Source organism: Biomphalaria glabrata, chromosome 16 (assembly GCF_947242115.1).
Source record: "Biomphalaria glabrata chromosome 16, xgBioGlab47.1, whole genome shotgun sequence".
NCBI lineage: Eukaryota > Metazoa > Mollusca > Gastropoda > Planorbidae > Biomphalaria > Biomphalaria glabrata.
In genome coordinates, this window is record NC_074726.1 from 12,100,876 (window position 1) to 12,126,413 (window position 25,538).

The 25,538-nt window shown below is 37.4% G+C and overlaps 1 protein-coding gene across 1 annotated transcript; it reads left to right on the forward strand.

The window, feature by feature from the left end:
• Positions 1-35: 35 nt before the first annotated feature.
• Positions 36-24,553, forward strand: LOC106057286 (multiple epidermal growth factor-like domains protein 11). Its single transcript, XM_056014367.1, has 9 exons — positions 36-130; positions 1,811-1,948; positions 2,484-2,579; positions 9,396-9,497; positions 16,507-16,608; positions 18,487-18,588; positions 20,269-20,370; positions 23,073-23,168; positions 24,237-24,553. The coding sequence occupies exons 2-9, from the start codon at positions 1,843-1,845 to the stop codon at positions 24,377-24,379; spliced, it is 849 nt and encodes a 282-aa protein (XP_055870342.1). The 5' UTR covers positions 36-130; positions 1,811-1,842; the 3' UTR covers positions 24,380-24,553.
• Positions 24,554-25,538: the final 985 nt, after the last annotated feature.

Below are 25,538 nucleotides of genomic sequence, written 5' to 3' on the forward strand. Positions count from 1 at the left end.
ATCATTCTGTTGATTATTTCAACCCAATTAGTTTGTCCTCCTAACTGTGTATTTCATGTATGCGATCAATTGACATCGGAATGTAGCGATGGCTGCACTGCCGGATATTTCGGACCATACTGCGAATTTGGTAAGTTTATGCTGATGTGACCGTATTGAACTATAGATTCGGTATAACCCGGGCGTGGTTACTAAGTTGTCACGAGCTTGGCTACTACACTGAAGGGTCTCTAGTGAAAAACTGGGCTTGTGAATTTCGCGATTTTTAAGAAGCCCCTAATTTCACCCTACACTACTAGGTAACAGACACAAGTTGATGAACATAAAGCCAGTAGGTCATTGTCCGTCCATATCACACCCTCTTTAACCTTTTACCATAGAAACAGGTCAGCTTTACATCTGTCCTATAGATTACAACTATTACAAGGTCTGAAAAGGGTATCTCTCCTTTACTTTAAGTAATGCCTATCAGTCTCAATGTGGGCGCCTTGGTGAAAACAGTCACTAGGCCAATAGGAAAGCAAAACAGATCACCCGTCTGGGATGGCAACATCCATTGTCACTTTCCACACATCATTCTTTAAGCGAGCCGTTTAATGGCTGACACCCGAAAAGCTCATGTGGCATAGAGAAGTGTCAAAGCAATATTTATAAATCCTTTGTTTGATTTGGGCTCAAATCTTGGTGAAGATAGTGTTTTCGAATAGCAATATATTGATTAAAACCAAAAGTCCGTCAAACTCTAATAGATACCTGACATTAGTTGGTGAAGGTAGAGATGGTTGATCGTTGTACTGGCCACATTAAAGCCAAGTTTACCGTGTCGGATATAGAAACAGATTGCCTTGAAATCATCTCCCCCATAGGTCTGAAAGGGTGCTTAAATTAATATTTAAACAGCTGAAATGCTGATTAGAGCTAGATCTAGCTGCAATCAATGACTATACGTCGCTTGTGTCGAAGTAGATTTACATCCCTTCTTACAAAGTTTGCATCAATTCACTCTGTCTGTCTGTCTGTCTGTCTGTCTGGTATGAAACTTTACGCAATTATTTCTTGTTCCTAACAAAATATGAATCAATAAATAATTTACCAATTAGTCAATTAATTATTGATTATTAATACAAATCACCTTGTCTGTGTGGTTAAACAGGTTATTTTTGCCACACCCAATCTCAGATCAAGCTGAAATTTCGCACAACTATTTCCTATACCTGAGAAGAGAACCAATGGAAAAAATGAATCAATCAGTTAGTTAATTATTTTGTTTTGTATCTCGAACAAGGGAAAGAGAAGTTGTGCTTGACTGATAGGTGCTATAAGTTGAATTAGTCACCTTTATACTTTGTAGTGAGAAATGTTTAAAACTAACAATACATAACCTTGAATACATTTATTTTCATAAGCACTTTACTGGCATAGTGGTTAATGTACTAGATTAAGGTGGCTGAGGAGGCCTTACCTTAGCATTGGAATTCTGGTCGTTTAATTTTTTTAATTAATGCATCTAAAAAGCGAACACCAAGATACCCAGTTCTTTCTCCTCCCCCCCCCCTCCACCCCTTTCCAACTGGTACAGACAAGTGATAGGATCATAGCGTATTGAGAAAGCTAAAAGCATGAAAATGCGCTAGCGGCTAAACAAAGACAATTGCTCAAAATATTTGTAATCACCCAGATTTGTTATGTTAGTTTAGATCTACCTACTACAAATTTAATTACATGACTTGTCCAAACTAATTGGTTTAACTACACTTAATACAACTCTTTTGTAAGTATGTATTTTTTATGTTTTCTTCTTCCTATTCAGAATGCCAACCTGGGTATTTTGGTCCAAACTGTATGAGCCCATGCAGCAGATCCTGTCCAAAAAGCTGCGATAGAATGGAAGGTCAATGTCTTATAATGCAATGTCCGAAAGGGACATATGGAGAGATCTGCGAAAACAGTGAGCATAGTTGAAACATAAAAGTTCCCCTTTCAGATCACGTGATCTTTAGGGCAGAGGAAGTTGCCTATCGTTAACGAGGCTGATATTTCAGACATGCGCAGTCCTAACTCGGTCACACGGATCTTCAAACATGTCCAGCCCTAGCTTAGTCAAAATGATCTTCAAACATGCCCACATACAACTCGGTCACAAGGCTCTTCAAACATGTTCAGCCCTAGCTCATTCACAAGGATCTTCAAACCTGTCCAGCAACTTAAGCGCTGCAAATACTAGGAAATGAATCAGCAGTATCTGCAATGCCATCCCAAAAATGGCTTTGACAGTGAGCAGTATAAAGACAAAGCATAGTGTATTGGTTGTACGAAACTTGGTTTCGTCTGAATTATAGGCAGTATATTACATTGGTCTATCTATCTATCTATCTATCTATCTATCTATCTATCTATCTATCTATCTATCTATCTATCTATCTATCTATCTATCTAGCAAGCATGACTGACTAGCTGCTATCATTGTTTCCTATCTGCCCCAGACTGTGATAAAAACTGTCTAAACAGCGAGTGCTTCAAAGAAAACGGATCGTGCGTCGCATGTGTTCAGGGTTTTTACTACGCTGACTGCTCTGAAGGTAAATATAACTTAATATCAAGCTAGACTTAGAAATCAAAGGATTTACTTATTTACTTTGATTTGGTTCCTCCTTCGCCTTTCGGCGCATTTGGCAGCAAGCTTTCTCTCGGCCCATGGTTAAATGAAGGTGTCATTTAGCAGTATCATCTGTCCAATGGCTGTGTGAAGCGTCTAGTGTGGTAGCTTAACTTGTTGCCACCGCTGGCTAGCATCTGTGAAAGGGGAGCAATTTTGTAAGTCTCTCTTGCCAGTACATAGCCTCTCCACAGCAAGTCCTATGCAGTACCTCCTCGTGGTGGCAGATGGAAACTGAGGCTGCGAAGCCTCAGGCTAAATTGCAAGGGTCTCGGAGGAGGTTTGGCCCCAAGATGTGAGGCAGGCATGGCCCGTCGGCGTGCGGACACGCCCTGTTGCCCACAAACCAAACCCCTAGCTATAGGTCAATAGCCGCACTGCCTTGTGTGTGTGTCCCTGTAAGGTCTAAGGCTAAGGGAGTAAACCCTAACAGAAAATCCGGTCCTGGAGCCCCGTAGGCGGGGGGACAGTAGTAAGACTACTGCTCTCTGGCAAACTCCTGCAGCCACCTGTCCCCAAATTGTGATGGCTCGCCATCCCTTTGGACCCGGTCAGTATGGAAGAGAGGCGTGTGCTGACGTGTGGGCAGCCCAGCACTCGAAATTTACCGCCCAGGCTTTCCCCCAGCAATGGAGAGGTCACTCCATCTCTGACAGTAATGTCTTTGAAAAAAAACACGGAGAGTGGTAGTTACCGGTGATAAGTTTCTAGCTAATTGGCGTAAGCTGGAACGCCAGGGACCACTCTTGACGGTAGGAGGGGCTTTTTAGCCTCACTGGATAGCTACTGCCTGCCTTAAGCCGAGCAGCCCTCGGACAATAAAGTGCTATCCCGCCACAGCTTGCCGCACCACTGGGTGCTTGGTGCTAAGACAAAATCAAAAAGCAAGCTGCTCACCCGCACCTGCAAATAAAATCAAAAGAAAACCCTCAACATTAATGCGTTTAGCAAGCTGGAACATACGGACAATGTGTCCTGGCTTCAATACTGACCCTGAACTCGTCACCGACATGCGACAAACAGCTATCATCGACACAGAACTCAGCAGACTAAACATTGATGTGGCCTGCCTGCAAGAAACCAGACTGGCAGACAGTGGATCTCTTACAGAAAGCAACTATACATTCTATTGGCAAGGAAAACCAGAACAAAGCCCTAGAATACATGGCGTTGGCTTCGCAATAAGAAACAGTCTCGTCCCCTGCATTGCAATGTTTCCCATTGGCAATGAAAGAGTAGCACGCATGAAATTTGCATCACCGCAAGGCAAAGTTAATATAATCTGTGCTTACTCACCAACCCTTGCTGCACCAGAAGAGGACAAAGACAGATTCTTTCAAGCTCTAGAGGAAGTAATTAAAACTATTCCAAAATCCGAGCACCTCTATATAAATGGAGACTTTAATGCCCGTGTTGGTGTTGGAAATGATGCATGGCCAAAATGCTTGGGACCTCATGGTGTTGGCAAAATAAATGACAATGGCCAAAGGCTACTCGAGTTCTGTAGCTCTCATGAACTGTGTATAACAAATACATTCTTCTCTGGCAAGGAACGCCATAAAGTCTCTTGGCAGCACCCACGCTCAAAATGGTGGCACCAGCTTGACCTCTGCATCACCCGAAGGATGGATCTGAAAAGTGTCATCCACACCCGTTCATGCCATAGTGCGGACTGCAACTCAGACCATTCACTAGTGCTAAGCAAAATCAAGCTACTTCTCAAGAAGGCTTACACTTCCACTCAACCCAGAACTAGGCGAATTAACGTCAACCATGTAGGTGACCCAGAGAAGTGTGCACTCTTTGGCGAGCTCCTGAACAGTTCAATCCCCTCGTTAAGTGATGAAGAAGACATCTCTATCAGATGGGAGAAATTAAGAGACGTAATCTATAGTTCGACAATCACCGCCTTTGGGCCTCAAAAACACAAAAATGTAGACTGGTTTGAGGCGAATCTAGCACATATGGAATCTTGCATCGAGAAAAAACGATCTGCACACCTCGCTCACAAGACAAAGCCTAATCCAAAATCTTTGGAGGCCTTCAAAAGTGCTAATAAAGAGGCGAAACAAATGGCTAGAAAATGTGCTAACAACTTTTGGAGGGATACCTGCAACAGAATCCAAGACAGTCTCCACTCAGGAAATAGCAAAGCTCTATCTGATGTCATTAAAGCGGCCCTGGGTCCAACAGTGTCTAATCCTGCCCCCCTTCTATCCAAATCAGGAGAAAAAATTACAGATCAAACCAAGCAACTAGAACGATGGACAGAACACTACCTCGAAGACTATGCCACACAGAATACAGTAGACGATGTCGCCCTGGCTTCTCTACCAGATCTTCCAGTACTGGAATGCCTAGATGAGCTTCCGAGCCTTAGTGACCTCAAAAAAGCAATTAACAGCTTAAAAAATAGAAAATCTCCTGGGATTGATGGTATCCCAGTGGAAGTAGTGAAAGTCAACGAATCACTCCTGCTCCCTGAACTCTATATTCTCCTCTGCCGCTGTTGGGAAACAGGTCATGTCCCACAGGACATGCGTGACGCAACTATAGTCACAATATACAAGAACAAAGGGGATCGGAGTGACTGCAACAACTATAGGGGTATCTCTCTCCTCAGTATAGTGGGCAAAATCTTTGCTGGAGTGGCACTATCCAGGCTGCAGGTGATAGCTTCTAGAGTCTACCCAGAGTCTCAGTGTGGATTCAGGAGCTGTAGATCCACTATAGACATGATATCTTCTCTACGACTACTGCAGGAGAAATTCAGAGAGAGAGACAGACCCTTTTACATTGTTTTTGTTGATTTGACTAAAGCTTTTGACATGGTCAGCAGAAGTGGCCTTTTCAAACTCCTGAGGAAAATAGGTTGCCCTCCCAAACTACTGAAGTTAATTGAGTGTTGAGGAAACTAAATGTACTGTCAAATTCAATGGAGCCCAATCAGCACCTTTTGAGGTTTGCAGTGGTGTCAAGCAGGGATGTGTGCTCGCACCTACTCTGTTTGGCATATTCTTCTCCTGTCTACTGCATTATGCGTACAGCGACATAAACGAAGGTGTGTTTCTCCATACAAGATCCTCTGGAAAACTATTTAATGTATCAAGGCTGCGGGCAAAAACCAAGGTTAGCAAGCTACTCGTCAGGGAACTCCTGTATGCTGATGATGCTGCTATTGTGGCTGATTCTGATATTCAGCTACAGTCCATGGTTGACAAACAATCTGCTGCTTGCCAGAAGTTCGGCTTAAACATCAGTCAAAGCAAGACTAAGATACTTGTCCAAAACACAAACACTGCACCTCAAGTAAGCAATAATGGCCAACCACTAAAAATTGTTGATCATTTTTGTTACCTTGGCTCCATCATATCCAACAACACTCTACTGGATAAAGACATAAACAACAGGATAGCCAAGGCAATGGCCACCATGTCACGGTTGCAGAAAAGAGTCTGGGACAACATATTGCTGACTATATTGCTGACTAGCAGTACTAAAGCCCTAGTCTACCGGACCTGTGTGTTGAGCACCTTGCTGAACGGAAGTGAAACATGGTCAACCTACTCATGGCAGGAAAAAAAGCTGAATGTCTTCCCCCTCCGATGCCTAAGGCGGATCTTTAAAATAAGGTGGCAAGATAAGATAACCAATGAGGAAGTGCTACATAGAGCAGGATGCCAGGACATCCGCTCTGTTATCAGCAGCAGACGCCTTGGCTGGCTTGGCCACGTTCTTAGAATGCCAATAGGTCGACTTCCACAGGACATCCTGAATGGCGATCTAATAGAAGTCAGGAGAGCCGCTGGTCGCCCACTTTTACGTTTTACGCGACATGAAGCTCTTCAAAATCGACACTGGCAACTGGGAAGAGGTGGCACTGGACAGATCCACATGGAGAGAGAGCATAAAGGAAGGGTCACAGATTGCAGATGTCATACACAACAGAAGAAGGGTGAAAATGCAACGGCGCCTGGTGATTATATATGCCCAACCTGCGATCGCAGCTGTGTATCAAAGATTGGCCTCTTTAGTCACACAAGAAGTTGCAAAGGGAAAAGATCGTCTCTCGAGACGTAAAACGCCACAGAGATACATTTAGCAGCAAGCTTTCTCTCGGCCCATGGTTAAACGAAGGTGTCATTTGGCAGCAAGCTTTCTCTCGGCCCATGGCTAAACGAAGGTGTCATTTAGCAGCAAGCTTTCTCTCGGCCCATGGTTAAACGAAGGTGTCATTTGGCCAGCACAACCGTCTTTATTTTTCCCCAACTAATGTTAGGTACCCAACAGAGCTGGGTGGACTCAGAGGCGCCTTAATTATCATGAAATGAGAAATCCCAGTCTTCACCAGGATTCGAACCCAGGACCCAATGGTTTGGAAGCCAAGCGCTTTACCACTCAGCCACTGCCCCTCTCATTTCAACTCTTGGTATGCTTAGCTCATTCTTTCGGAGGTTAGCAAGTTAAAATTCAGCTTTAAAAAAATACATTAATTAACTTCCGCATAGTTCTAAAAAGGGGGGAGGAGGGTCACAGAGGTTACCACAATTAAACATTGGTGGCAGACGTCAATGTATTTCTGTCTCTTTCGTTATCTTTTTTTTTATTCTTAGCTTTTTCCTTGATATGGAAACACCACACACAGACACACACATTTCTTTTACAAAGTTTATATCAACTCTGTCTGTCTGTCTGGTAAAAAGTGTATACACGTTATTTATCCCACACTCATTGTCGAATCAAGCTGAAACTTCGCACAATTATTTATTGGCATAGACAAGACATGAATCAATTTAAAAAATAACTAATTAGTGAATTAATTACTGGTAATAAATTATTAATAATTAATCATTTTGCTTGAAACCAACTAGAGAAATTAATTCGCAGATACGACAAAGTATTTAGGGTGTCGTCTCATTAGAGAATTGTACAAGTTATATCTCCCACACCTATTCTGGAATCAAAATAAAACCTTAAAACAATTATTTATTGTTTCTAATAGAACATGAGACGATTAAAAATTAACCAATCGGTCAATTAATTATTTGTAATAAATTATTTATTTTGATATCGAATAAGGGGAATCATTTTTTACATTATTGAAAGATATAGTTGTAGGTGTTATGATGTTTCCCTTTGGTACGTTTTTTAAAGTTTATTTTTAAATATTTTGTTTCGTTTCTTTTGTGCTTTCACTTCTTTCCCTTGATGTAACCATATTTTATTATTTTAACTCCGCATTGAAATGTGCTTTATACATCATTGACATGTACATATGAGCACAACAATCTTATAATTGTCACATACAAAATAGAAGTCAACTGGTTATTACTGTACAAAATATGTTTGTTTGACAAAGCCTATATCAATTCACTCTGTCTGTTGTCTGGCCCAGGGTTTGTAAACATCATTTACTGACACCCAAGCTGGGATCAAGCTGAAATTTTGCAAACTTATTTCTTTTACCTGACAATACAAGAATGAATATACAAAAGTAACCAGCTGTTTAATTAATTATTGATAATACATTACTTTTTTTAGTATCTCAAACTAGGTAAAGGCCTAATACTTGACTTAATTGGTGGTATAAACTGAATTAATCCCCTTTCCAAGGGAAAGTAATAGTATTTGACTATACTTGTGGTTCAAGCTGAATTATTCCTCTTTATAGCGTGTCGTCTGATGCTTATTAGTTTATTAGTTTATTACATGACAACGCCGCTTGCGCTGGCTTGGACATGTTCGCCGGATGGAGAACAAGCGCATCCCAAAAGTCGTCCTCTATGGTCAACTCGCGACTGGCACAAGAAAAACTGGTCGCCCCCACCTCCATTACATAGATGTAATAAAACGTGACCTCAAATCAGTGAACATCAATACTGACAATTGGGAAGACATAGCTCTAGACCGCAACAGATGGAGAGAGACAGTGACCAAGAAAGCTATGGACAGTGAAAGTACATGGGTTTCAGATCAGGAAGAAAAACGTACAATCCGAAAAATGGCCAGCTCCTCTACCACCGAAGTAAAAGCCACCTTAACCTGCGCCATCTGTGGACGGGAGTGTCTCCAAAATAGGGCTCCACAGCCACATGAGGAAGTGTGCTTTGAGATGAACCATAGTCGTTCTACGACTGAAGGAGGCCTATGAACATGACTGATCCAAACTAATTCATTCACTTAATATAAAACTTTGTAGTTGTTTTTTTTTTAAAGTATTTTTTTTTGTGTGTACTTGTTTATGTTTACTAGTTTAACCATCAAGCAATCATGCTTCTGTTCCTTTATTTATAATGACACTTATGTCTCTGTTACTTTATTTATAATGACACTAATGTCTCTGTTACTTTATTAATAACGACACTAATGTCTCTGTTACTTTATTTATAACGACACTAATGCCTCTGTTACTTTATTAATAACGACACTAATGTCTCTGTTACTTTATTAATAACGACACTAATGTCTCTGTTACTTGATTTATAATGACACTAATGTCTCTGTTACTTTATTTATAACGACACTAATGCCTCTGTTACTTGATTTATAATGACACTAATGCCTCTGTTACTTGATTTATAATGACACTAATGCCTCTGTTACTTTATTTATAATGACACTAATGCCTCTGTTACTTGATTTATAATGACACTAATGTCTCTGTTACTTGATTTATAACGACACTAATATATTTATAACTTTATGGCGACATTGATGCACTTATTTCTCGACGTTTCAGAATGTCACACAAATTGTAGAAGCAACACCACGTGTCACCAAGTGGAAGGTACGTGTCCAGATGGCTGCATGACCGGATATTTCGGTGACAAATGTACTATAGGTGAGTATCGGTGCTTATAGTGTTGAGGATTTTTACAAATCTCTAATTATCTCACACTGTTAGTCTGGTCAAAAGTTTGTAAATGTTATTTCTCCCACATCCAATCTTGGATCAAGGTAAAAATAGGCCCGGGCAGAACCATATAAACCGGCCCACAAATCGCATGTCACTTGGGCTTAGCCAAGATTTTTTCTGTGTGTGTGTGGGTGGGGGTTTGGTGGAATTTCCCCCTCCTTCCGCAATTTATTTATATATAGATATATAATATAGGTGTGTGTGTGTGTGTTTTTGTTATTAATCTTCATTACATTCTGATCTTCATTCTTTCGGACGTTTTTTTTTCTACTCTAGAATACTCTCTTCCTTTTAGTTAGTGGAAAGACAGTACACACCTCCAAAGGGCAGCTAGGGAGTCTGGGGGAGCGCTGTGAGCGGGGTGGAGCCTCAAATTCAAACATCATTTCAGTTAGTTTAAGCTTAAAAAATGCATATTCTGAGGTATCTACAGTACATTAGCCTGCAATTGTTCCGCTAAAAAAATTTAAAAACCAAATCTGCTATTCACTGCACTTAATTAATGGAGTCCAGCAACTGGTAGAAAATTATAGTTTTGATTTAGTTTTTGTATTGGAGGTGGAGGGTAACCACAAAAGCCATTTAGGCTACGCTCATGAAATTTGGTGACTGTAGTTTGCTTAATTTTTTTTATTGAAGAGGGGGGGTTTAGCCTTAAAGTCTCCAGGAGGAAGGATTTTAAGCTCAACCCCTCCCCCCGGCTTTACTGGGACAGTAAGTAAAGTTTCCCTTTCGGACAAAGAGGTCTGAGGCAAGTGATGGTTTGAATCCCCCCTTCCCCCCCCCCCGGGGGGTTACTCCTATTCAGCAAAATGATTAGGAAAAACACAACCTGGAAGACATCAAAGCAGTGTTAAAGTCATTGCCGCTAGTGCATATCAAAAAGTACGGTCTAATGGTTTTGCAATTGATAGATAATACGTACAGTGTATTGTGTCCATTTTTGTATCTTCTTGTTGAATTTCAAACAAAATTAATTGCTATAAAAAAAACTGTGTTTGGGTTTCTGTGTCTTGCTGATGTTACGTTGTTTTTAAAGTTGTCTGAATAGAAAAAACAATTCGGTCTCGACCAGACCGGCCCATTTGGTGCCGGCCCACCGGCATTTGCCTGTTTGCCCATATAGCCAGTCCGCCCCTGCAGTTTTACTTGACAGCACAATAATCATCAAAAAAAAATAACCAATTAGTTAATTAAGTATTAGTAATTAATTTTTTTTTTGGTGTCTCGAACAAGGCAAAGAAATTGTTCTTGACTGAAGTGGCAGTATAAGCCGACTTAGTTCCCTTTATAGGTCGTCGTCTGAGGCTTAATGAACAAAAACATGGAAAAGAAACGATATATTCAAACAAACAACCATTCCATGTTCATACTCGTTTTGCTAGCAGAGTGGTTACCGTGTTGAATTGAGAATCCTGAGAAAGCTTTGGCCCACGAATTCGAATTCAGGTTCATTTTTTTTATATATAAATACATTTTAAAGCGATCACCCAGTTGCCCCTTTCTTTCTCCCTCACCCCTTTCCAACTGGTCCAGACAGTGCTAAGATCATAACGTAGTGAGAAAGCTTAAAGCATGAAATAGCGCTAAACGAAAACAATTGGTAAAACTATTTGTTGCACCATGGTTGCACTAGATCTATTAACAATTTAATTACATGACTGATCCAAACTAATTAATTCACTTAGTATAAGCTTAGTTTTTTTTTTTGTTTTTTTTTTTAATTTTTTTTTTAAAATTGTGCTTGTTAATTTGTACAATAACTTCTAAGATTACAAAGGCGTAATACCCACCGAAGTCCATAGTAAGACTATCAATCTATATATATATATACTAGACATATGTTACCCGCGACCCGCGGGTCTTTATTTGCGCATTACTTTCGATATAGTCACTGAGAGTGTTTTGTAAACAATTAAACGAAATAATAATGTAATAAGTAAAGCGAATGTATCAAGGTAAAAATAGCTAATAGGCTTAAATCCATTTTTTTTTTAATTACAACATTTGCTTTTGAATAATCTAGTGGATTGGATTTAGATGTATGTTAAACGTAGCTAATGATCCTTTCACGTTATTTCTCTTTCGCTACGAAAATAAAATTAGTTTTGCGAAAATGGGTTTACGCGAAGTCGATACATTCTTATCTATTAAAAACGAAAAGAGCGATAGCTTTGTTAAATAAATGGGATTATAAAGTGAACAATTAAACGAAATAATTTTTAGTACGCGATTCATGAATGAATATAGATCTAGGCCTATCTCAACTCGGCTTCGCAGCTTTCGTAAACGAATGTAGCTTTAGAAAACCTAATTTGAATGTTTATTTGATCAAAATATGAAATGAATGGACTTTAATTAATATATTTATGTGTTAAAGTATAAACTATCTGTGCGAAGAGAAGTTTTATCATCTGAGAGTTGGATTAGAGTTTTAGATATAGGGATGGGATTATAAAACAAACAATTAAACGAAATAATTTTTAGTACGCGATTCATGAATGAATCTAGATCTAGGCCTATCTCAACTCGGCTTCGCAGCTTTCGTAAACGAATGTAGCTTTAGAAAACCAAATTTGAATGTTTATTTGATCAAAATATGAAATGAATGGACTTTAATTAATATATTTATGTGTTAAAGTATAAACTATCTGTGCGAAGAGAAGTTTTATCATCTTAGAGTTGGATTAGAGTTTTAGATCTAGGGATGGGATTATAAAGTAAACAATTAAACGAATTAATATTTAGTACGCGATTCATTACGGTATTGTCTAATGAAAGAATGTTCGTCAGGAAATCTGTAGTCACAGATATCAGGAACTAATTTATGTAAAAAATGCTTTTGAAACACAAAATTGAAGGTTAATTTTATTACATAATAAAATCAATGAATCTTCTTTTGTATTTTCACGTGTCAAAGTAAAAAACTATCTGCGCAAAGTGTATTTCTTAAAATTAGATCTAGGTCTAAATCCTTTCTATCTTTTCTTATGTCAACATTGTAGACATGGCCTAGATCCATAAAATACTATAGCTGTAATAGAGTCGGAAAACTTTTTTTTTTTTTGAGGGTCTTAAGTTTGTTTTAGGGCTACAATACATACACTACGGTCTAAGTTGGTACCCAAGGAACATTCCTGCTTAGTTTTATCAAGATTGGTCAAGCGGTTTTGTTGTCTATAAGTAACATACATACATACACCACACATTCTACTTTATAATATAGATATACTAGCCTGGCATTACCCGCGGCCTGCGGGTCTAAGTTTGTGTTTACTAATCTAGTGGATTGGATTTAGATGTATGTTTAACTTAGCTAATGATCCTTTCAAGTTATTTCTCTTTCGCTACGAAAATAAAAGTAGTTTTGCGAAAATGGGTTTACCCGAAGTCGATACATTCTTATCTATTAAAAACGAAAAGAGCGATAGCTTTGTTAAATAAATGGGATTATAAAGTGAACAATTAAACGAAATAATTTTTAGTACGCGATTCATGAATGAATATAGATCTAGGCCTATCTCAACTCGGCTTCGCAGCTTTCGTAAACGAATGTAGTCTCTTAAAAATGCTTTAGAAAACCAAATTTGAATGTTTATTTGATCAAAATATGAAATGAATGGACTATAATTAAGTATGTTCATGTGTTAAAGTATAAAACTATCTGTGCTAAGAGAAGTTTTATCATCTTAGAGTTGAATTAGAGTTTTAGATCTAGGTATGGGATTATAAAGTAAACAATTAAACGAATTAATTTTTAGTAAGCGATTCATTACGTACGGTATTGTCTAATGAAAGAATGTTCGTCAGGAAATCTGTAGTTACATAAATAAGGAACTAATTAATGTAAAAATGCTTTTGAAACACAAAATTGAAGGTTAATTTTATTATATAATGAAATCAAAGGATCTTCTTTTGTATTTTCATGTGTCAAAGTAAAAAAACTAAATGCACAAAGTGTATTTCTTAAAATTAGATCTAGGTCTAAATCCTTTCGATCTTTTCTCATGTCAACATTGTAGACATGGCCTAGATCCATAAAATACTATAGCTTTAATAGAGTCGGACAACTTTATTTTTTTTTTTTAGGGTCTTAAGTAATTTTCAGGGCTACGATACATACACTAAGGTCTAAGTTGGTACCCAAGAAACATTCCTGCCAAGTTTTATCAAGATTGGTCAAGCGGTTTTGATGTCTATAAGTAACATACATACACCTCACATTCTACTTTATAGTATACTAGACATATGTTACCCGCGACCCGCGGGTCTTTATTTGTGCATTACTGTCGATATAGTCACTGAGAGTGTTTTGTAAACAATTAAACGAAATAATAATGTAATAAGTAAAGCGAATGTGTCAATGTAAAAATAGTGTGAATGAAGCTATCAAATCAAAATTGCCAATAGGCTTAATTAAATCCTTTTTTTTTTTCAAATTAAAACATTTGCTTGTAGGCCTACATAAATTTGATTAAAATTTGAGATGAATAGACTAAATTTTGTATGTTCATGTGTATAAAGTATAAAGTAGATCTTGAGGTAGACGTAGATCTAAATCTACACTAATCTAGAGTTCTGTGCTGCGCATGCGTGAACTTTTTTTCATGAATGAATATAGGCCTATCTCAACACGGCTACGCAGCTTTAGCGAACAGCGAACGAATTCATTAAAAATGCTTTAGAAAAACAAATTTGAATGTTAATTTGATTAAAATATCAAATGAATGGACAATAATTAGTATGTTTATGTGTTAAAGCATAAAACTATCTTTGCGAAAAGAAGTTTTATCATCTTAGAGTTTAATTAGAGTTTTAGAATTTGGTAATGTCTAGTAATGTCTAATGAAAGAATGTTCGCCAGGAAATCTGTAGATATCAGGAACTAATTTATGTAAAAATGCTTTTGAATAATCCAGTGGATTGGATTTATATGTATGTTAAACTTAGCTAATGATCCTTTCACGTTATTTCTCTTTCGCTACGAAAATAAAATTAGGTTTGCGAAAATGGGTTTACCCGAAGTCGATACATTCTTATCTATTAAAAACGAAAAGAGCGATAGCTTTGTTAAATGAATGGGATTATAAAGTGAACAATTAAACGAAATTATATTTAGTACGCGATTCATGAATGAATATAGATCTAGGCCTATCTCAACTCAGCTTCGCAGCTTTCGTAGGTGAATGTAGCTTTAGAAAACCAAATTTGAATGTTTATTTGATCAAAATATGAAATGAATGGACTTTAATTAATATGTTTATGTGTTAAAGTATAAAACTATCTGTGCGAAGAGAAGTTTTATCATCTTAGAGTTGAATTAGAGTTTTAGATCTAGGGATGGGATTATAAAGTAAACAATTAAACGAATTAATATTTAGTACGCGATTCATTACGGAATTGTCTAATGAAAGAATGTTCGTCAGGAAATCTGTAATCACAGATATAAGGAACTAATTAATGTAAAAAATGCTTTTGAAACACAAAATTGAAGGTTAATTTTATTATATGATGAAATCAATGGATCTTCTTTTGTCTTTTCATGTGTCAAAGTAAAAAACTATCTGCGCAAAGTGTATTTCTTAAAATTAGATCTAGGTCTAAATCCTTTCTATCTTTTCTCATGTCAACATTGTAGACATGGCCTAGATCCATAAAATACTATAGCTGTAATGGAGTCGGACAACTTTATTTTTTTTGAGGGTCTCAAGGTTGTTTTAGGGCTACAATACATACACTACGGTCTAAGTTGGTACCCAAGGAACATTCCTGCCTAGTTTTATCAAGATTGGTCAAGCGGTTTTGTTGTCTATAAGTAACATACATACATACATACATACATACACCACACATTCTACTTTATAATATAGATGTATATATATATAATGATCATCTCATGGAAATGAGATTAATGCCTGGGCATTAGCTGTGGTCACCCACACATCAGTTCATCCTTCTCCACGCTGCTTACGTATCCAAGGAACGGCAGTGCCGATACAGTTTCGGATCAGCGGCGTCGCAGGTTCTGCCTGGGTGTAGCACTAGGTGCTGCAAACTCCCTTAGGGTCGCCAGCTCCTGATTTTTCCTCAGGGTTGACTCCCGAAGCCTTTCTCATGATTGGATATGGCTGCAAGGCTTAAGGTTTGAATTCCGAGTTTTCCATCTGAACGACGGTTCAGTGCGGAGTACTATCAAGTACAGTTGAGACGACAGGCGTCTTGATCTTGGTCTGTGATCGAGTCCGACACAACGAGCTTAGTGTGTGAAGTCAGTCCTGAACTGTTGAACCCAGTGCAAGCCCGGAACGAGACGGAGAGGCCAGTGCAAGAGTTGATACGGCGGAACGGTTTTATCGGAGAGATATTTGTACAGTGTACGTGTTGCCAATTGTACAGTATTGGCTGTTATTTATTCAACTATTAAAGTGTTACGTTACTTTGGAGCCCTGAGTTGTCAAGTTCTTTAAGTTGGTGGTGTATGGTGCAGTTTGCAGAGAGCCTGGATAGTGAGATTCGTAACAATATATATATGTGTGTATATATATATATATATATATATATATATATATATATATATATATATATATATATATATAGTGAGAGAGAGAGAGAGAGAATGAGTGTGCATATATAGGCTATATAGTATGAATATGAGTAATAGTGTAAAGTTCCTATCAAATTGATCTAAGAACGGGAATAGCGAGAAATAATGTGTACAAAATGTGTACTAGACGTAAATAAAATACGAATTTAAATCAGCTGGTAGCCCTTTGAGACATGAACATTTCTTCAATGCATGTCAGTGAAGCTTCCATTGTCTTAAGATCTCATTTCTAATAACAATCACAGAGTTTAACAAAAGGCAAGGAAGAGGAGTCCTTAGTATCCGGAAGTGACAAAGATGCTAATCAATGATTCCCTTGTCTCTCTTTAGAATGCAGCAAAACCTGTGCTGGGTCTGGCTCCTGCGACAGCATCGACGGACATTGTAGTGAGGGCTGCAAGACAGGATTCTACGGATTCGATTGCTTGCAAGGTAAGGGTAAAGCTTGTCACAGTGTCGGTGGACTGGTTCACCTATTATGTTTATACACCTCTCACATCTTTGGGAGGCGGACTGGTGGAGCTACTGCCCAAGATCCCCCCAAAAAAAATGGCAAAGCAAGAATGTACCAGGAGGCGCGGTGGCTGAGCGGTAAAGCGTTTGGGTTCCAAACCGGGGGTGCCGGGTTCGAATCCTGGTGAAGACTGCCATTTTTATTTCGGGATCTTTGGGCGCCTCTGAGTACACCCAGCTCTAATGGGTACCTGACATTAATTGGGGAAAAGTAAAGGCTGTTGGTCGTTTTGCTGGCCACATGACACCCTCGTAAACCATAAGCATTTACATCATCTACCCTATAGACCACAAGGTCTGAAAGGGGTACTTCACTTTTAACTTTTAAGAATGCACCGCATACCAGAGAGCCTCTAAATAGAGAAGTGTATCAACTTATCGTGAATCAACTTAGCCCAACTAGCTTCATTATTTCATCTAAATTCATTTATGTAGATCCTTGATCTACACTCTTATAATACATAAGTCATTCAACTATAATAATAATTTAATTTATAGCGCGCTGTTAACAAACAAAATGTAGGCTCAAGGCACTGTGATAACATTACAAAAACATAAACCCGAGAGCTAGAATGACTAAACTAATCTAACAAAAATATTGAACAGATAGGTCTGGATGTTCTTCTTAGATGTAGGGAAGCATCTTGTCTGTCTGAGATCAATGTGGAGTGAGTTCCAAACCTTTGGCCCGTGCACTGAAAAAGCCCTCAGACAGTTACTTTCGAGGGAGAAGCTTGAGGCATCACTAGGAGCGTTGAGTCCATTGAGCGCAGGGCTCTCTGAGGGACATATAGAGTATTCAGTTCGCTAAGGTATAAAGGCCTTTATTTATTGTAGATGCACTGATGATAAGTGTGGCCACCCTGTAGTCAACCAGACAAGTTGTGTTTAACGACATGGATAATGTGTTTCTTTATGCATAACGACACTATTTTTATCGTCGCTAAAAACAACGCACAAGATATTTATTTACAAAAATTTGTCACTTTATATACCGCATACAGACATTGATGCCATTGTTACTTTATATACCGTATACAGACATTGATGCCCTTGTCACTTTATATACCGTATACAGACATTGATGCCCTTGTACCTTTATATACCGTATAGAGACATTGATGCCCTTGTCACTTTATATACCGTATACAGACATTGATGCCCTTGACACTTTATATACCGTATACAGACATTGATGCCCTTGTCACTTTATATACCGTATACAGACATTGATGCCCTTGTCACTTTATATACCGTATACAGACATTGATGCCCTTGTCACTTTATATACCGTATACAGACATTGATGCCCTTGTCACTTTATATATAACGACATTGATGCCCTTGTAACTTTATATATAACGACATTGATGCCCTTGTTACTTTATGTATCACGATATTGATGCCCTTGTTACTTTATGTATCACGACATTGATGCCCTTGTCACTTTATATACCGTATACAGACATTGATGCCCTTGTTACTTTATATACCGTATACAGACATTGATTCCCTTGTTACTTTATATACCGTATACAGACATTGATGCCCTTGTTTCTTTTATGTATAACGACATTTATACCCTTGTTACTTTATATATCACGACATTGATGCCCTTGTTACTTTATATATCACGACATTGATGCCCTTGTTACTTTATATATCACGACATTGATGCCCTTGTTACTTTATATATCACGACATTGATGCCCTTGTAACTTTATATATCACGACATTGATGCCCTTATTACTTTATATATAACGACATTGATGCCCTTCTATCTGTTGATGTTGAAGCCTGTTCATCTAACTGTGTGGGCGGTGCTACGTGTGATGAAAAGACTGGCTCCTGTTTACGTGGATGCCTGGATGGATTTTTCGGCCCCGATTGTAAAGTTGGTGAGTTACGGTTCTTGTGATATTGAAGATCTCTTAATTGTACTTTAAATGTCACCATTGTATTTGTGTATATGTCTGTGTGTCTGTCTCGTTTAAAACTCTAAGTTAAAAGGGATATTAGGAATTAGAGTTCATCATTGTTTAAAATAAGTGAACGGACATTGGTCTTCCTAAAGCATGTTACTGGATCTCGAGTTGAAATCTCGATGGAGGCAATAATCTTCCAGATTAAACTTGAGCTTTTCTTGCTGGGAGAGATAACATTAAACATAGAAATCTCATTAATACTGTATACCTGTTATGAGGTGTGTGTTTCCAAGGATACAACGAGAAAAGGGAGTGTTTGTTTTGGGCGATTCAGAATGATGAAATCATAATTTATGTTAATGAGTCCCGTGGTTGTTTCTTGGACTCAGAGACGCGATGGACTAGGGACGTGTTTTTCTGTAATGAGCTAAATTTTGTTTCAATATCGCTGCATATTTAATATAAATGTCATGTAGTGACGTAGTTTAGTTTAGAGATTATGTTAGTTGTGTAAAGAAATATATTGTGCATTGTTTTTAGCGACGGTAAAAGTAGTGACGTAGACAGAATACGGGTACATGATAGGAGAAGACTATGGCTAGGGCTTGTAGAAAGATATATAGTGAACAGACACTGCTAATTAAAACGACGGATAGATAGACAAGACGATCATCCCTGTCTGTAAATAAACATCAGTTGAATTTTTCATTAGTTTTGATGAAGTATATAATCGTTAATTGTGAGGTCCATTGGATGTATCCGGACTCGGCTATAGAAGCAGTGAAGTAGTGCTAAACACGACACAACACCAACAGTTCAAGTTGACTCTGTGTCTATTGCTAATAAGAAGTTAATTTTATTTTGTTTCAAGAGAAATCTTTTGAAGTTTGTTTAACTCTTTCTCTCCGTAATTAATTACCCCATTCTGATGGAATCAACGTTTGTATCTTTGGTTAGGAGAGAAAGAGTTAAAGTTGTAAATTTAATATTCAATAAGCCTACATCGGATAAGTTGAAATAGCCATCTGGAGCTATAATCCATCGACCGACCATTAACATTACCTCACTTTTCCACCAATTAGTTTTGACCAAAGCGTAAAATATTGTAAATGTGCAATTTAAAAAAAAAAATTATAATAAAACAGCATGGACTTAAAAGAGATACACTCCGTATGAGAGATACACTTTATATGAGAAACTCATGTCATCATTCCTGGACAAACCTTGAAAGTAACAGACAATTCAGTCGGTTTTGACAAACACGAGAAACTGAAAATAAATTTAAAAAAGAGCAACTAAACACATAAATATCCCCCATTGCGTTCTGTAGATATTAACCTAAAAAGACTTTTGTTACCATTGAAAGAAAGGCAATGCTGATACAAGATCATAGAATTCACATTTGTTGCTGCATTGTTGCCCTTCAGCCAACCTCGAGACTGGGAAAGACTACTAACAGATGATGTTCTTTAAAATGTAGCATCCAAGAAAAACTGATTCGTCAATTTAAGTTTGCAACAAATTCAGGAAAGGAAAATTGTATTCTTCACGAGAGCATGGAAAGAATGGAAGGCTGATGAAATGGATTGTTTCCTCAGTGGATTGTATGATTAAGCTCTTGATTGATAATTCGTATGATTGTAACCTTCCTAGTGTGTCCAGTGAATTGCGGTGGAAATAAAAGTTGTGACCTGAAGACTCAAAGATGCACACAAGGCTGTAATTTTGGCTATGGAGGAGACACTTGCAACAAATGTAAGTACATCCTGACCTTGTATACCATACGAATATTCTAGAATTCTTCATAAACCCGATTTCATTCATCCCTAGTGCCATTGGCAGCAAGAAACAGTTTGAACAACAAATGAGTTCACACACAAACATTATCTTTTAAAGCCTAACCCAAACAAATTCACATTTTTATGGATCTTTCTAGAGATGCATTTCATGAAAGTTTCTAGAACAGATACATTTCATGACAGTTTCTAGAACAGATAAATTTTGTGACAGTTTCTAGAACAGATACATTTCATGACAGTTTCTAGAATAGATAAATTTCATGACAGTTTCTAGAACAGATGCATTTCATGACAGTTTCTAGAACAGATAAATTTCATGACAGTTTCTAAAACAAATAAATTTCATGACAGTTTCTAGAACAGATAAATTTCATGACAGTTTCTAGAACAGATAAATTTCATGACAGTTTCTAGAACAGATAAATTTCATGACAGTTTCTAGAACAGATAAATTTCATGACAGTTTCTAGAACAGATACATTTCAAGACAGTTTCTAGAACAGATAAATTTCATGACAGTTTCTAAAACAAATAAATTTCATGACAGTTTCTAGAACAGATAAATTTTGTGACAGTTTCTAGAACAGATTAATATCATGACAAATTCTAGAACAGATAAATTTCATGACAGTTTTTAAAAAAAGATAAATTTTTTTCACGACAGTTTCCACATTAGCGAATCTGCCTCTTCATTCTTCTCACGCTTATGTTGCTTTGACAAATAAGTTCTAGCTCAGACAGACAAATAGGTTGTAGCTCAGACAGACAATTACGTTGTAGCTCAGACAGACAAATAGGTTGTAGCTCAGACAGACAAATAAGTTGTAGCACAGACAGACGAATAAGTTGTAGCTCAGACAGACAAATACGTTGTAGCTCAGACAGACAAATAAGTTGTAGCTCAGACAGACTTCCTGGCGTACGTGCTTGTTTCTCAATGGTTCAACATACATGAATATTATCACATCTCAGCCTGTAAACTGACCTGCAACATCGCAACCTGTAGGCAGTGGAGACCAATGGCTCGTTGCCACGTCACGACGTAGCAGCAATCTGTTGATGTAAAATGCCCACAGGTTGTGACGTTGCTAGTTCGTGTTGAGGCCTTCTATAATGAATGGTTTCAGGTGAACTGTTCCTAATAACAGTTCAGATCGCAAAAGCGATAGAAAAAAATGACAGACCCTTTCAGAAAAGCAAGTATTTGTGTAAAGTCTACAGTGCCGAGTATGCTATAATGCAAAACTGTAGTTTTCACGGAGCCTTGTCCTTACAGGCGGGCTCCACATTTCAGAACTATGCGTATTAAATATAAGAAAATAAAGAAAACAAGATTACATTTAAAACAACTTTTTTTTTCTTCAGAAATATCAAATATCTCTCAGACTAAGTCTAAAACTGCTTATTGATCCTTATGAAAATGTGTTGTGATTACAAGCACACTTTCCTCAATAAAAAACAACACAACAGAAACATTCACATAAATAGAACAGATACAGAACAGAACATCAAGAGTTCATTCAGCGACTACATACAGACATCTTGGTCCTTTTCGTGTTTCCTGATCAACGAGGGGCGTTGATAGAGTCTGACCGAGAAAGAAACGAACGAGTTTTTGTACCGCTCGGCTAGTCCTGCGGGAGGTTTTAGCTAGTCCTGCGGGAGGTTTTAGCTAGTCCTGCGGGAGGTTTTAGCTAGTCCTGCGGGAGGTTTTAGCTAGTCCTGCGGGAGGTTTTAGCTAGTCCTGCGGGAGGTTTTAGCTAGTCCTGCGGGAGGTTTTAGCTAGTCCTGCGAGAGGTTTTAGCTAGTCCTGCGAGAGGTTTTAGCTAGTCCTGCGGGAGGTTTTAGCTAGTCCTGCTAAAGGTTTGGGCTAGTCCTGCAGGAGGTTTGGGCTAGTCTTGCGGGAGGTTTGGGCTAGTCTTGCGGGCTAGGATAATCGAGAACAAAGCTGAAGAACATCAAAAATATGACAAACAAAGAAACAATAATTTATTTTTAAACTTGGGTGTCCGTGGGTTAGTTTCTAACAAAATACAGACGTTACTTCAAAAAAGAAGATAATTACATTCTACGCGTGTCCCTGGGTCATCTATTCATGCATGTTAATTAATGACTTAAATTCTGTCAAGTCATTGGTTTTCCTAGCTAATAGTACCAGGGAAGAAGGCGAATTTATACAAATTTACCTTTCTGTGTATTTTATTAGTTTTTTCTTTAGTATTTGAAGATTAGGGCTCAGTGTTTTATGTATGATTGCTGCTTTTCTTTTAAGTCTTCCATCCTGAAGGCTTTCTAAATTTAATGTTTTTACTGAAGGTGTTACTCGAGTCAAATGTGAATATTCGTTTGTTATGAATCTCACTGCTCTATTTTGTGTCTGTTCCAGTTTCTTAATGTTTTCTTGAGTTGAGGGGTCCCAAACAGAGGATACATATTCTATTATTGGCCTAGCCAAGGTTAAATAACATGTTAGTTTTAAGTTCTTATTTGACTTGACTATAAAATGGGGTTGGGGTGGGCACATGCCTCAGGGTACCACTGGTCTAAATCATAGCTTCATGAGTCATATGTTTCTACTGCATGGAAAAAAAAAAGATAATGTTTATTACTGCTATCATCCCACGAGCTGTCTACATCTAATGATTACTTGTCTCTTAGCTTGTTCCCATTGCATGGAGGAGCTCTGCGATCAGCGGTCCTTAACATGCCGGAGAGGGTGCAAAGAAGGAGTGGCCGCAATCGGTTGTACTGCGGGTGATTATGTTATTTTGTTGTACTGTAAATTATGACTAGTGTGAGCCTTACTTTGCGGTTTAACGTTTCAATAGGTCTAAAAGAGGTGAGAAAATCGATGAATAAATTGAGAATGAAAAATAAAAAGCGAGGGTGTTGCAACTCATACGAAGTATACTGTAAACCCTTTCCTCGCTTTAAGTTTTTAGTTAATAATGTAAAAGGTATTTTAATGAATTACGCTAGTGCGCTAGTTTGCAATTCGATAGATATCTTTTTGCACTATGTTTCCGTATTTGTAATCGTCCTTACGTCATTTCCGCTTCCTTTTACACGCGGTCTAAATTAATTAGTTTTGATCAGTAATGTTATTAAATTTGTTATAGATCTAGTATTGGAAATATATAAATGTAAAAAAAAAGATAGAAAGATAAAAAGATAAAGATAGATAAATACAGCTTTAATATAGCGCTAATTTCATGCTTATAGCATACTCAGAGCGCTATGGTCCAATCACATTTGTGGACCAGTTGGAGGGGGTGTCTGGGAGAATGTTTTCATGCTGCCTTTAGGCGCTCAAGTCGTGTGTCGACCTTCGAGTCCCCTGCAGAGGTAGCCAAACCAAGTTCAGGCGTAGGCCTACTTAGTCTCCGACCACTCTTTCCACTAGATAAGATAAGATAAGATAATTTTTATTGGTCCAATCAAATGGAAATTCAGTTTGACTACAATTGACCACCTCAGCGTAACTACAGTACAAGAACAATATAAATGCAAATAAGAGCAAAATTCATACACGAAACACATAACAGATTGATATATAAATATAGTTAGATAAATATAGATAGATAGATAGATAGATAGATACGATAAGATAGATAGATAGATAGATAGATAGATAGATAGATAGATAGATAGATAGATAGATAGATAGATAGATAAGATAGATAAGATAAGATAAGATAGGATAGATAGATAGATAGATAGATAGATAGATAGATAGATAGATAGATAGATAGATAGATAGATAGATAGATAGATAGATAGATAGATGAATAACTGAAGTATACTACTATCTGGTATATCTAGCTTCCTCAAAGAGTGCTAACACAGATGAGTCCAACTCCTCCAGCTTTTACATCGTCATCCCACTGTTCCTTATAATCGCAGTAGCAGCATTGTTGGCCTTACTGTGGAAAAAAACAACATCTCCGATTACTGCCTTGGAGTGATGACAAATTATCCTTCAAAAAGTTTTTGCTTTCGTTTGTTTTATTTCATTTTTTGCTTGCTCTACTCTACTTAAAATGACCTAATATGTAGTCATTGGTGTGAAATATTTGATACAACATTATTGTTATTTTGAGCCTAATGTTTAAATAAATAAATAAACAAGTATAATACATTTTATGTTTTGAAAACTTTTTTTTAACCACGAAGTCTTATTTATTATCGGCCCCCAAAAGGGGAAAAGACGCTATTAGTTTTGTGTGGCCTGTCTGTCCGTCCGTCTGTTCGTCCGTCCGTCCCGTTTAGATCTCGTAAACTAGAAAAGATAGTGAAAATCCGACATCACAATATTTTAGAGCATTCAAAGTTCTGATGCAACGGCTACTTTTTTCTTTACTGAAAGCGAAAAATCTAATTTTTTAAATCATTTATGCGAGCATTTTTTTCATAAAAATACACAACTTTTACAACTATTCACTATTAATAGTAATAAACAGCTGAGGCTCTTTCTTAGGGGCGGCAATCAAGTACCATTTTTTAAAACACATTTATGCTAACGGTTGTAGATTTTTTTGTCAAAATTTTTTTTTTATATTTGTATTGTTAAAATATGTAAGTTATGTTATACTAAGTACTATATTTACGCACAAAAAATGTTTATTATTTTTTAAAGAGAAAAAATCTATTTAGTATGCATATAAGTTAGACATAATTTAAAACACCAATTAATAAGTAGTTTTCATATTATCGCGTGAACTGTTTATTAATGCCGAAAACACTTTCTTGTTCATATTCCTCCATTTTGGTTCTCCTTCTCCTTTCAACACGCATTCGCACCATTTCACATTTACACTAAGATGCGCACGTAACATGGGTAATATGGGATACCCAACCAATGTCTGAAAACTATAAAAAATACAAACAAAATATCATTCTGTAAATCAAGTAAACAAAACAAACAGTTTGAAACATCACAAAAAAAATTGAATTATTTTAAAATATTTTCTGTTAAAAAGAAAATAAAGAAGTAGCTGTGTAAAGTGAACCGTGCGCGCACCGGAGCTGATGAGAAAAAATAATTGTCTTCATTTAAATAAATATTATTGGCTAATTCAGATTTTAATATGAGCTGATTATTTTGGGTTTTCTTCTGCTTGAACA